Below are 14,463 nucleotides of genomic sequence, written 5' to 3' on the forward strand. Positions count from 1 at the left end.
AAAACAATTTCAGTTGTTGGGATGAAAGGGGTGGCGTGGCTGTTAAATTGCCTTCAGCCACAAGATGGTGATATAGATTTGATCAGCAAATGTGGACTCTATTGTAACAAGCTTTGTGCAGATGAAAAGTGTGTAAATTAAAAACTACTTGTGTTGACTGCAAAAACACATTCTATAAGCTGTGTGCAGTCATTTTGTTAATCTGAATGCTGCAGAGCAAAATTTTTGTTTATCTGGCTTTTGCTCACATAGCATGTTTCTCTTGATAAACATGACCATATGCGCACATTCCTCCTCCTCCTCCTCCTCCTCCTCCTCCTCTTTTCTGCCTCCACCTAGTAACTTTGCAAACTTAAATTGCACGAATAGTATTATGCTTAAAAAGACAGGGATCACATATCAACATTTTTTAAAAAACTTTGTATTCATGTTTTATTTGTAAATGTCTCAAATACAGCAGAGCTGTTGAATTACTTTGTTAATGTAATAACGACTTCATCCATAGCAAAATCCCTCAAACAACGAGGTAGTGGATGTTTAATATTTGTTAAAGGAGGAATGGTGGTTGGGGCAAAGGAAGGAGAATATTGTCTCTTCAAGAGTTGTATGTTGGCCATTGCTGAATATCTTTAACTGAAAGACACCAACTTCAGCGCAAAACCGTCATTAACGAATAGAATCACTGTAATGTGAGTGATGCAAATTAAGTTGAATCCACTTTTTTGACTCTGAGGCCCGAGTGTGGACTTGCAATAGATTTTATAATATTTAACAAATGGGTTCATAGTGGCTGGCTAGAATGGAATACTTTGCATCTGTCTTTACTGAGGGAGTAGATGTTACCCAGGACAGGGTGATAAAAAAGGTATTTTGCACACTGTCCTTCATCAGTCAGAGCATTGAGCACAAGAGTTGGCACATGTTACAGTTGTGCCAAACATTGGCAACGCCACATTTTAGAGTACTGCGTACAATTCTGGTCGCCCCGCTATAGGTGCGAGATTATTAAACTGGAAGGAGTGCAAAGAACAAAAACAAGGATGTTACCGAGACTGGAAGGTTTTGAGTTATAAGGAAAGACTGAATAGGCTTTGTAGTCATTGCAAGTCAACACTCGGGTCTCAGAGTCAAAACGTGGGTTCACCTCAATTTGTATCACTCACGTTACAGTGATTCTATTTGTTAATGACTGTTTTGCGCTGAAGTTGGTGTCTTTCAGTTAAAGATATTCAGCAATGGCCAACATACAACTCTTGAAGAGACAATATTCTCCTTCCTTTGCCCCAACCACCATTCCTCCTTCTTATCCCTGGAGTATAGGAGGCTGAGGGGTAATCTTATAAAGGTTTCTAAAATCACAAGGGGCATAGTTGAGGTGAATAGCCAAGATTGTTTTTCCCCAGGATAGGGGTCTAAAACTAGTGGGTTTAGGTTTAAGGTAAGAGGGGAAAGGCTTTGAGACCTGAAGGGCAATGTTTTCACACAGAAGCATTGTAATGGGATGAGTTGCCACAGGACATGGTAGAGGTGGGTACAATCAATGTTTAAAAGACATTTGGACAGGTGCGTGGATATGAAAATTTTTAAAGGAATATGAGACCGGTGCAGCAAATAGGAGTAGTTCAGTTTAGAAAATCTGGTCAGCATGGACATATTGGGCCAAAGGGCCTGTTTCTGTGTAGTGTGACTCTGACTCTAAGTCAGGAATGTGATGGGATGCTCCCCACTTGCCTGGATGGGTGCAGCTCCAACAACACTCAAGAAAAAAACTTGACACCATCCAGGAGAAAGCAGCTCACTTGATTGTAGTGAATCTACAAACATTCTGGTTTGCCACTGCCACTGATGCTCAGTACACATTGATGCTACAATCTACAAACACATTACAGAAGTTCACCAAAGATCCTTAGAAATAACCTTCCAAGCCCATGACCACTTCCGTCTAGGAGGACAAGGGCAGCAGATACATGGGAGATCATTAATTTCAAGTTCCCCTCCAAACCACTCACCATCCTGACTTGGAAATATATTGCTGTTCTTGACTGTTGCAGGGTCAAAAATCCTGGAATTCCCTCCCCAAGGGCTTAATGGGTCAACTTACAGCATGTGGACTGCAGCAGTTCGAGAAGGCAGCTCACCGCAACTTCTCAAGGGCACCTAGGGATGAGCAATAAATGCTGGCCAGCCAGTGACAACCACATCCCACGAATGAATTTGAAAAAGCAAGCAATGCAGCAAACGATTACTAGGAACTCCCGGCGGCTTCAACTGGTGCAATGGACAGACCCATGACTGAGAAGATGTAATGTGGAGAAGTGTGAAGTGCTGTGTTTTGCAAGAGAAAATGAAAAGAGGCAAAATAAACTAAATAGTATAATTTTAAATGGGGCTACAGGACCAATTGGTAAGACTGTTTAAAAATGCACTTTGCTCACAACAGGATCCTGGACTATATAAATTGAAGCACTAAGGCCACAAAGCAAAGGGTTTCAATCTCCAGTAAAGTATTTTGCCTAATTCTCATCACCACGATTTAGGGAACATTGTTTAAGGCAAAGAGAAGCTCCTCAGAATGGTACTGGAAATAAGCAGCCTGGCAGTATTGAACTTTCCTTTTTAAAGCAAAGTAGATTAATGCGAGAGTTAAAATTGTGCTCAAAGTTGAGAGTTTTGATATAGTAAATGGGAGAAAGTGTCTCCAGACAGAAGTCTCATTATATAAGATGGATGCACAATCTTGTTTGAAAATATGCATTTTTACTTGGAGAGTTATAATCTAGAATTTGCTGAAAGGCAGTTGAATGCAAATTGTGGTTATGCACTTGAAAAGGAGACTATTGAAGAGTAGGAGAGTGGAACTAATTGGTTAGCAGTTTCAAAGAGCTGGCTCAGACACAATGGACCCTCTGTGTGTTCTATTATTCTGTGATTCACTGGAGAACAAAGAATGGATGTGCTGCACTACCTAAATCCTGTCACTAACGGCCTAAGAAACTGGGACTGTACTGTACTGATGTGGATCTAGCATATCAATCTGAATAATTTGTACTTTCAGACTCTGACCTGGTGAGTTTCTAAAAAGCCTGTTAACAGTCTCTAAGGGCGTTTCTTTCCCAATAGCCATGAAATGTTAATAAGCTGCCAAGTAACTAGATCACAGATGATACACCCTAAAACTTCACTTTGAACAGCAGCCCTTTGTGAATTTTTAATACTTTGACATATTTCATGCTTAATTTGACATGGATTTGAGATTTGCCAGTTATAAATCAGTTGTTTTTATATATGTAATATATACATCCTGCAAATGCACTATTCTAAACTGCAGGAAGTGAGGACTGCAGATGCTGGAGATTAGAGTGGTGCTGGAAAAGTACAGCAGGTCAGGTAGCATCTGAGGAGCAGAAAAATCAACGTTTTGGGCAGGAACCCTTCATCAGCCATTCCTTATGAAGGGCTCCTACCTGAAACATCGATTTTCCTGCTCCTCGGATGCTGCCTGACCTGCTGTGCTTTTCCAGTACCAGTCTAATCTATTCTAAACTGCACCTAGTACAGCTCCTGGCTGTCCACAATTTTTTTTTTTGATGACAATAGGGTGTAATTGCAATGTTGAGGTACCAGTGGGTTGATTCACTGCCAACACACTTCCTGCCTAATCAGCAGGGCTAAAAGGCACTACTTCAAACAGCCAGAAAAAAAAACAGGAATGTTGCCTGGTTGTAAAATCCACCAAGAGAAAGTGAGGACTGCAGATGCTGGAGATCAGAGCCGAAAGGTGTGGTGCAGGAAAAGCACTGCGAGTCGGGCAGCATCCAAGGACCGAGTGAGTCGATGTTTTGAGCATGAGCTGTTCCAAATGAAGAATTCCTGCTCGAAATGTTGACTTTCCTACCCCTTGTTTGCTGCCTGACTGGCTGTGCTTTTCCAGCATCACACTTTTTGACACTGCTTGTAAAATCCACCCCCTTACTCCTCCAACCCCAACACCACGACACTCGAAGCAGTTGCATGAAAGTTGACCTTTGCATTCCTATTCTGAAGAATTGTTCAGGAGCAGCTGCACAATCTCCTTCCTGACTGGAGCTGTGCAGACTTGAGTGGCATCACTCATTTATTTATCTCTTTTTTTAACATGATTATGGTACCAATATGCTATACATGTATCAAAATGCCTCTTGGACCACCACTGGGAAATTGCTCCTACAGCCAAAACTTCAACCTCACTATGGAACTCTAGATTCTTTCCTTATTCTTCATTTTCTTCATCACTGAGGCCATAATTTGTTCCCAGTTGCCCTTGTGTGGAATGGCATGTTCAGCCAGGCAGAACTAGTTGACAGCCAGGTCTTTATGGTCAGATCAAATAAAAGATTTGGGGAACAGGAGTAGGCTATTTGGCTCCTCAAGCCCAGGCCTTGACCCCACTTTCTTGCCTCTCCACTAATATCATTTATCATTCCAGTTAGTCAAGAACATATTTAGTTCTGCCTTAAAATTATTCAGTGACCCCGCTCCTTTACACTCACTCACTCTCTCTCTCTCTCTCTCTCTCTCTCTCTCTCTCTCTCTCTCTCTTCCCCCCTCTCTCTCTCTCTCTCTCTCCCCCTCTCTCTCTCTCTCTCTCTCTCCCCCCTCTCTCTCTCTCCCCCTCTACGGTAATTATTAATCAATCCAATAAGAAATGCAAGAGACCTATCTTTAAACAGAGAGTACTTGCTTCCTCATGAAGTAGTTGAGGTGAGCAGCAGAGATTTATTTAAGGGGAAGCTGCATAAATAAATGCATGTGTAAGAAATAGGATTTCTTCTGAAGAAGAGTGCTATTGGACTCAACGTTAACTCTGTTTCTCTCTCCACAGATGCTGCTTCAGATCTTGAGTTTTTCCAATACATTTTTATTTCTGATTTCCAGACTGCAATATTTAGCACTTTATGGAAGGATGTGTTATTGGAGCATGAATGAGGTGTGATAGGAGGAGATGTGACTGGAGCATAAATGCAGATCAGTTGGACCCAATGACTCTTTGTATGTTCTGTGGTCTATTTCGTGCCTTCTCTGACTCACTGCGAGCATTGTCACAGTGGATCTGCTATTAATCAATCACAGGTCTTGTAGGTAGTGCATAGTTACTGTTGCACTTCGTATAAAGTTTTCTAAAAATGTTTATTTTTCCATTTTTAAAACACCCTTTTGGCTTAGTTAGGTGGAGTATAAGTAACAGCTCTATAATTTTAATGGTGTGTGTTAAGACCATGAGTATCAAAATGTGTTTGCACTGTTTTTCTTCAAACTTGAACATTTGTCTCTTGCTCAATGAGTCCAAATGTTGGTGCTTACACTTGTGCTCAATTCCTAGAATTTGTGAAAATTAGGAAGAAGTGTAGGTTTTTTTTTCAAAGGTAATTTGATCCTGTGTCAGAGGGTTATCAGTGTTTGTGCAGCTGTTTCAATAAATGCAGTGTTGCACATCACCAGTGAATGATGTACTAATGAGTGGACCCATTGAGCCAAATCCATTACTTCTGGATTGTAACTTCCCATTTTGATATGTTTATTCTCATCCCAACACTGTTTCCCTCCCACCCAGCTGCAAGGCTCATGAGATTAAACTCCATGCACATCGTTGCGTGGCTACTCCTGATTATCAATGTACTGGGGGAAAAGAAGATTTATAATAAACATCCTAGAGTTATGTACATCCAGGGTTGTTGTTGACTTGATAAAAATATCTTGGCCAAGTCTCAACAAACCTAACTGAGTTTTTAAAAAAATCTTTGAGCATTTTCCCATTTTTAAAAAAAAACAAATCCATGCTTCAGGTTTATGGTATTGTTGTTGCACCTGGGCTCTCAGTAATCCTAAATGAGCAAATCAAATGGGCATGAAAAGTCCTTTGGGAAGTGATGGTAGATGCTGAGCAAAGTGCTTGCTCTGACAAACATAAAAAGGCAACTCCCAGTTCCTTTTGGAGTTGTTAATTCTCACTAGAAACAACCACGATGGTTTGGCTTTGGGGATTCTGGAGTGGTTACTCAGAGCAGAATTTGCATTGTTTTCCATTTGTTTACTTGCATTTAACTAACTGCCATGAAAGATTTTGTTTACTGTAACTCCTGGTGACTGTACTTTCAAAAGTTATCAAGTTTCTTGCAAAACACAGTTAATTTCATGACTTTTGTTTAGCTAAGTATGCTTGATCATTTTCAGCATTTTTAACCATTATTCTGCAATAGGCACTTGCTGTGGGATTTGCTGTCGGTGATGGTAGGCAGTGGGATGTTATGGGTCATTCGCTTTGGAGAATGCCTTTAACATCAGCTGGTTGTCTTAATATCCTGTTCCTATTGAGCTGTGACTAGAATTGTTGATTGTAATCAAGAATGCAGGAAGTCGATCCCAACTAGCTTGTTCTTTTTGTGATCAAGCTGAACCAAGCTCCCCACCATATCCTTCCATCCCCAGACTCCTATTTAGCTGCCTCCTGAACCCAGTTTTACTGTTCTCTTAAATAATGTTCCTTGAGTGGCACATAAATAGAATGAGTATATTTACAAAATGTCTCCTTGAATACACCTAATTGTTGAAATAGTTCTTCACCTCTTAACGTGCTCGGTGTGTATCTGCTTTATTAAATGCTGTACCATATCTCCCACTGACTGTACAGAAGATTACCCTGGGTCACTTTGGAGTATCCAGCTTTATCATTGGCCAAAACACAGGCCAAACCAGTGTATGCTTTCAAGGAGTTGGATACATTTCTTGGGGCTAAAGAGGTCAAAGGTATAGGGAGAAAGTGGGAACAGGATCTTAACGAATGGTGGAGCAGGCTTGAAGGGCTAAATGGCCTTCTCGAATTTTCTATTTCTTATCAGGCTAATGGTTACTGGAAGTTTTGCAATTATATAAATGGTTTGGATGTGAACATAGAGATGTATAGTTAGTAAGTTTGCAGATGACACCAAAATTGTAATAGACAGCAAAAAAGGTTTCCTCAGTACAATGGGACCCTTGATCAGATGGGCTCATAGGCTGAGGAGTGGCAGATGGAGTTTAATTTAGATAATTGTGAGGTGTTGCCTTTTGGAAAGGCAAATCAGGGCAGGACTTATACATTTAATGTTAAGGTCCTTTAATGGTAATGGTAAGGGAGTGTTGCTGAAGAAAGAGACCTTAGAGTGCAGATTCATAGCTCCTTGAAAGTGGAGTCACAGGTAGATAGAATGATGAAGAATGTGTAGTATGCTTTCTTTTATTGGTCAGAGCATTGAATATAGGAGTTGGGAGGTCATATTGTGGCTGTACAGGACATTGGTTAGGCCACTTTTAGAATATTGCGTGCAATTCTGGTCTCCCTGCTATAGGAAAGATATTGTGAAACCTAAAAGGGTTCAGAAAAGATTTACAGGGATGTTGCCAGGGTTGGAGGGTTTGAGCTATAGGGAGTAGGCTGGGGTAGTTATCCCTGGAGCATTGGAGGCTGAGGGGTGACCTTGTAGGTGTATAAAATCATGAGGGGAGTTGTTCGGGTAAATAGGCAAGGTGTTTTTCCCTGGAGTGAGGGAATCCAGAACTGGAGGGCATAGGTTTAGGGCGAGAGGGGAAATATTTAAAATGGACCTGTGGGGAAAATCTTTCATGCAGAAGTCGGTGCGTGTATGGAATGAACTGCCAGAGGAAGTGACGGAGGCTAGTACGATTGTAACATTTAAAAGACATCTGGGTATATGAATTAGAAGGGTTTAGAGGGATATGGGCCAAGTGCTGGTAAATGGGACGAGTTGGATCAAAGGGTCTGTTTCCATGCCTAATGACTTTTTTGAACAGTTTTGAAATTTGTTTCAGAAACTTTGTAATATGTGACTGGTTTATCCATTTATGGATATAGACTGTTTCTTCAATGAACTGTGCTGCCAGGCTCCAGCCCCTCATCAAGCTCTGTTATGTGGCCTTGACCTCAACTGATGCCTCATGTTCCAGTATATCCCTAGCAAATTTTCACCCCTCCCTCCCTCCCTCCCTCAATTATCCTTCCTTTTTCTCCCCACTGTATGTTCTCCCTCAGTCTGGAAGCCATATCACTTTCAAGTTCTTACTTTCTCAAATCTGTGCCACAATTCCATATTTTTAGGAGCTACTAAAGCTAATGCTGGCTACACCTCCGTTACTTCCCTAAACCGTTCCCCTCAGCTCTGCCTGCCGTGTTATGGGTGATTTATATTTTTTTTCCAACTGAACTATAAAAGTGCACTTTTAAAGCCCTCAAAATAAAATGTTATCTTTTGCAGAATCCTGAATATGGTCACAAGACAAGGAGCTCTGTGGGCCAACACACTTGGTTCCTTGGGTAAGTGATTAGCTTTTTCAGACATTGTGTCAACTATTCTGAAAAGTGCTTTGTAATTCTTAATAATTCTATACACTGGGGTGCAAGATAAACAATGGCAAGGAAATACACAAATTTCAGATACTGTGAAGTGTAGAGAAGCAAAACGTTGGAGTTTATATCCTCCGATCCCTAAAGGTAGCAGGACAAGTAGATAACATGACAGAAATAATCTATTTTCCTTTTTATTGGAATAGGATATAAGAATACAGCACTGTGTGGAATATTGGGTTAAACTCCAACTTGAGTACATTGTCATTACTTTGTAAGAACAACATGATTGCATCAAAAAGAATTTTAAGAGGATGTTACTAGGAATGGAGAATTTTGACTGAGGAAAGATTGAGTAAACTGAGATTATTTCTTTGGAGCAGTGGAGTCTGTTTCATTTGAGATGTATATAAATTCAGAACTCTTGAGGATTCAATCTCCCTTCTTGGAGAGGTCCTCAATTAGAGGCCGTAGATTTGCGCTAATTGATTGAGAAAAGTTTTCACCCAAAGAATGGTGTGAGAGCTGATTTACTGTCAATCTAATTTTATTTAAAAAAAAAGAACTGCAGGTGCTTGAAAACCAGAAATTGGAGGAAAACCTCAGCAGGCCCTGTGAAGAGAAAGTAGAGTTAACGTTTTAGGTCCAGTGAGCCTTCACAACAGTTCTGTAGAAATGTCGCTGGACCTGAGAAGTTTACTCTCCTTTTCTCTCAACAGGTGTTGCCAGACCTCCTGAGATTTTCCAGTGACTTCTGACTTTTGTATCTGACTCTGTTGGATTCAGGACTTCAGAATTAATTCTCAGAATGGGCACCACCAGCAAGGTTAATATCTGTTGCACATTGAGAATGTAGTAGGACAGTCAAGAATGAACCACAGTAAAGGAGTTTGTCATATATCGGCCAGACCAGTTCAGACCACATTTCCTTTCCTACAGGACATTGGAGAATGAGTTCTATTGCTAAGGGCAATCTGGCAGCATTATGGCCACTTCCTGATTATTTTCTCATTCTCTGTTTTTTGTTTCAAGCTGAGCTTGAATTTTCAAATTGAAATTAGACCTCAGAGACTTTAATGTTATACTGTGTCCAAGAGTTATTTCTTTGAGATAATTACCAATCCAGTGGCCAGGACTAATTACCACCAATATTACTACACTGCGATACCTGCATAAAGTGTCTGCTTCATGTTTGCATGTGTGTATGTGCATTCATGACTTTACTGTGTGCTGGACTCAAAGGTGCATTGGCATCTTCACTTGTTAATGCTGTGACGCTTATACCTGACTGTTTTGCTGCAGCTCTCTTGTACAGCACATTTGGTGTTGTCATCGAAAAGGTTCGGGGTGCAGAGGATGATCTGAACACAGTAGCAGCAGGATCCTTGACCGGCCTACTCTATAAATCCACAGGTAAACAAGCTTGGATATCAAAGGGCTCACTAATCTGGGCTCAGCTTGCTGATCGGAGTTATTTTTGGTTAGCACCCCAAATCTATGACAGAATTAGAGCTAAGCTTCTATATGTTGGAAGAAAGGCAACACTTTGCTTGTTTGGAAGACAGCTACTTCCTAAATCTGATAAATGTTGCAATATTTTTGGTTTGAAAACTAACTTTATGCTATTTTAGAATTCTTATTTGTACAAAGAAATAATAAAATATTCTTAGCGAGTTTTGAGAAGACTTCTATGTCAGGTTGAGGTTCTAGATGTAGGTTTGATTGCTGAGCTGGAAGGTTTGTTTTCAGACGTTTCACCACCATACTTGGTAACATCTTCAGTGAGCCTCTGGATGAAGCACTAGTGGTGTAGCCTACACTTCCTATTTATATATTTGGGTTTCCTTGGATTGATGATGTCATTTCCTGTTCTTTTTCTCGGGTTGCTAATTGGGATCCAAGTCGATGTGTTTGTTGATGCAGTTCAGGTTGGAATGCCATGCTTCTAAGAATTCTTGTGCGTGTCTATGTTTGGCTTGTCATAGGATGGATGTGTTGTCCCAGTCGAAGTGGTGTCCTTCCTCATTCATATGTAAGGATGCTAGTGAGAGAGGGACGTGTCTTTTTGTGGCTAGTTGATGTTCATGTATCACGTATCTTGTACATGAACATCAACTAGTCACAAAAAGACATGACCCTCTCTCACTAGTATCCTTACATATGGATGAGGAAGGACACCACTTCGACTGGGACAACACATCCATCCTAGGACAAGCCAAACGGAGAGACATGAGAATTCCTAGAAGCATGGCATTCCAACCTGAACTGCATCATCAAACACATCGACTTGGATCCCATTTACCATCCCCTGAGAAAAAGCACAGGAAATGACACCATCAACTCTAGGAAACCTAAACGTGTAAAGCAGGCTTCATCCGGAGGCTCACTGAAGATGTTACCTAGTATGGTGATGAAATGTCTGAAAACAAACCTTCCAGCTCAGCGAGCAAACCTACATCCAGATCCATTATATCGTGTTGATTGCGGGAAGCTCTAAAATCATGTTGATTCCCATTGTACGCCCTTAAGCATGTATTAACATTCTGTATGTGTTGTGTAACATTTATCTGGTGATGCTGAGTTATTCTCCCTTAGGCAGCTGTTTTATAAAGAAGCAATAAAAATGTACATAATCATTAATCAGATAAACGTCATAGCCTTTTAGATTCCAAGAAATGTATTTGTTTTGCAGGATTCTTTTTCATGGGGAGCAATCTAGTTTTCATCTTTTGAACAAGGTACTTATTGAGATGGGGTATGGCAAAACCTCATCTCTGGTCCCATATAGGCATTTAGAACATAGAACACTACAGCACAGAACGGCCTTCGGCCCTTGATGTTGTGCTGTCCTTTAATCCTAGTCTAAGATCAAACTAACCTACATACTCTTCTTTTTACTTTTATCCATGTGCCTATCTAAGAGTGGCTTAAATGTCCCTAATGTATCTGACTCTGCTACCACTGCTGACAGTGCATTCCACGCACCCACCACTCTGTGTAAAGAACCTACTTCTGATATTTCCCCAAAACCTTCTTCCAATCTCCTTTTAACGTTATGCTCCCACCCCACCCCGTGATAGACATTTCCACCATGGGAAAAAGTCTCTGGCTATCCACTTGATCTATGCCTCTCATCTTGGACACCTCTCCTCCTTCTTTGCTCCAATCCTCAACCTTTCTTTATAATATGTGCCCTCCAGTCCAGGTAGCATCCTGGTAAATCTCTTCTGCACCCTTTCTAAAGCTTCCACACACTTCTTATAATGAGGCGACCAGAACTGAACGCAGTATTCCAATTGTGGTCAACCAGGGCTCTAAAGAGCTGCAGCATAACTGCACAGCTCTTTAAAATCATTCCCTCCTCTAGTGAAAGTCAACACACCATATACCACCTTAATAACCCTATCAACTAGGATGACAGCTTTGAGGGATCTATGGATGTGCATCTCAAGATCCCTCTGTTCCTACATGCTGCCAAGAACCCTGTCTTTAACCCTGTAAACTGCATTCAAATTTCACCTTCCAACATGAATCACTTCACATTTTTCTAGGTTGACCTCCATCTGCCACTTCTCAGCCCAGTTCTGCTTCCTGTCAATGTCCTGTTGCAATTTACAACAGCCCTCCACATTATCCAACACTCCACCAACCTTCGTGTCATTGACAAACTTACTGATCCACCCTTGCACATCCTCATCAAAGTCAGTTTATGAAAATCACAAAGAGCAGACGTCCCAAATCTGATCCCTGCAGAACACCCTGGTCACCGAGCTCCATCTACCACCCTCTGTTTCTTATGGGCAAGCCAATTCTGTATCCTGACAGTCAAATTTCCCCCTGTATCCCATGCCTCCTTCCTTTCTGAATGAGCCTACCATGGGGAACCTTATCAAACGCCATTTATACCACATCCACTGCTCTACCTTCCTCAGTGTGTTTTGTCCCATCCTTGAGGAATTCGATAAGGCTTGAGGTATGACCTGCCTCCCTTAAAGCCAATGCTGACTATCTTTAATTAAACTATGCTTTTCCAAGTAATCATAAATCCTATCTCTCAGAATTTTCTCTCATAATTTGCCCAACACCGACGTAAGACTGACTGGTCTGTAATTCCCAAGGTTACCCCTATTCCCTTTCTTGAACAAGGGACTAACATTTGCTACTGTCCAATCATCTGGTACTACCCCAATGGACAGTCGAAATGCGGGAAATTTTGAATCATCTGTCAGGTACTCAATCAGGTTCCTTATGGGGCTGCCTTCCAGCAGGTGGTTGTGACAAAGCTTTCTGATGCAATGAATAAAAACAATGAATTTTAGACAGTCTCTTCTTCAATATATGAAAGAATACTTAGTATTACATAAAGCTGGAGGAATACCTGAGTGTTTTCCTCGGCTCCCTAGTCATTTCATGTTATGACTGTTAAGCAAGACCAAGCGGGAAGTCAGCAGTTTTAGTGCTGTCTCTAGTCTCTGCTCGGTTGGCTGATCTCAGTGTGGCAAAGCAGTTGCTACAGTTCATTTGCATAATTTTGAGATCCATTGGAATGAGGTAGGGTTTCTGTTCCTGGTCAACCCCATTGTGGATTGTTTGTATGACTGTTGCGCAGAGCACTAAGTTTAAATGTGTTGTGCTCGTGTGGCCCTACCTAACAATGCTCAAATGTACTCCACTGTTCCTTATGGCGCAAGAATAATTGTTGTGTAATTTGACAGATATGTCACAGCTATCTCCACCCTGCAAGGCAAGCTGCTGGCCTTGCTAGCTGAGCTATCAACAGTGTGTCTATCTGCACACACACACAGGCTTATTTGTATCTGATTATATATCAGCATTTGGCAGAATGAGGGGGGCCAAAGTTGAGAATGTATTAGAACATAGAACAGCACAACATAGTACAGGCTCTTCAGCCCATGATGTTGTGCCAAGCATTTATCTTAATCCAAAGATCAACCTCACCTACACACCCCTCGGATTACTGCCATTAATGTGCTTGTCCAGTAGTTGTTTAAATGTACTGAATGTCCCTGACTTTACTTGCACTGCTGGCAGTCCATTCCACACCCCGCTCTCTACATCAAGAATCTACCTCTGCCTTCTTCCAGTCACCTTTAAAATTATGACCCCTTGTGACAGCCATTTCTGTCCTGGGGAAAAGTCTTTGGCTATCTACTTTATCTATGCCTCTCATTACCTTGTACACTCTGTCAACTCACATCTCTTATTTCTTCAAGCTCCCTCAACCTTCCAGTCCAGGCAGCACCCTGGTAAATCTCCACTGCACCCTCTGTAAAGCATCTACATCCTTCCTATAAGGAGGCAACCAGAACCGGACACAATATCCCAAGTGTGGTCTAACCAGGGTTTTACACAGCTGGTTAAACCTTGCAGCTCTCAATCCCCCTGTTTATGAGAGCCAAAACACCATACGGCATCTTAACAGCCCTATCCACTTGGGTGACAATTTTGAGGGATGTGGACCCCAAGTATGTTCCTCCACACTGCCAAGAATCCTGTCTTTAACCCTGTATTCAGCATTCAAATTCGACCTTCCAAACTGAATCACTTCACATTTATCCAGGTTGAACTCCATCTGTCGCTTCTCAACCCAGCTCTGCATCCTGTCGGTGTCATGTTGACCTTTTTATGTTGATCTTAAAATGTCTCAACCCGTTTGTTCCTGGAGCTTTATGGACAATGGTTTGGGTGCATTGAGTCGTAATATGAAGATATGATTAAGGCTACTAGCAGTTTGACAGCTGGAACTGAAACCATTGGATATGCTGAGCCAGGAACTGTGCTGTCCAGGGTCATTGCAGTTTGTTCCTGTTTGGTTTTTGCCCACATGCTGATAGGGGTATCAGTTCAGCGACTGTTGCTTTAGAATACAGAATGCTATTTACACAAAGTGAGAACATGCAACAGAAATCATTGATAATCACTTGGCTTGATCTTGTATGTGAGATCAATGTTACCATTAATTAGCAAACTGAAGAAGGATGAAAAATAGAATGGAATAGAAAAGCCACAGCTCAGAGGCCACTTGCCTATTGTGTGTCTCCGAGTTCTCTAAAAGCACTTTAAAA

At 41.3% G+C, this 14,463-nt stretch overlaps 1 protein-coding gene across 2 annotated transcripts in view; it reads left to right on the forward strand.

Moving 5' to 3' along the window:
• The window catches only part of timm23a (translocase of inner mitochondrial membrane 23 homolog a (yeast)), a 36,316-nt gene that overhangs the window by 11,781 nt on the left and 10,072 nt on the right, over positions 1–14,463 (forward strand). For both annotated transcript variants that reach the window (XM_060854338.1, XM_060854337.1), the window contains exons 5-6: positions 8,289–8,347; positions 9,680–9,790. In XM_060854338.1, the coding sequence (XP_060710321.1) occupies positions 8,289–8,347; positions 9,680–9,790 (170 nt within the window). The remainder of the gene's footprint in view (positions 1–8,288; positions 8,348–9,679; positions 9,791–14,463) is intronic.

This window comes from Hemiscyllium ocellatum, chromosome 43 (genome assembly GCF_020745735.1).
Source record: "Hemiscyllium ocellatum isolate sHemOce1 chromosome 43, sHemOce1.pat.X.cur, whole genome shotgun sequence".
Classification (NCBI taxonomy): Eukaryota; Metazoa; Chordata; class Chondrichthyes; order Orectolobiformes; family Hemiscylliidae; genus Hemiscyllium; species Hemiscyllium ocellatum.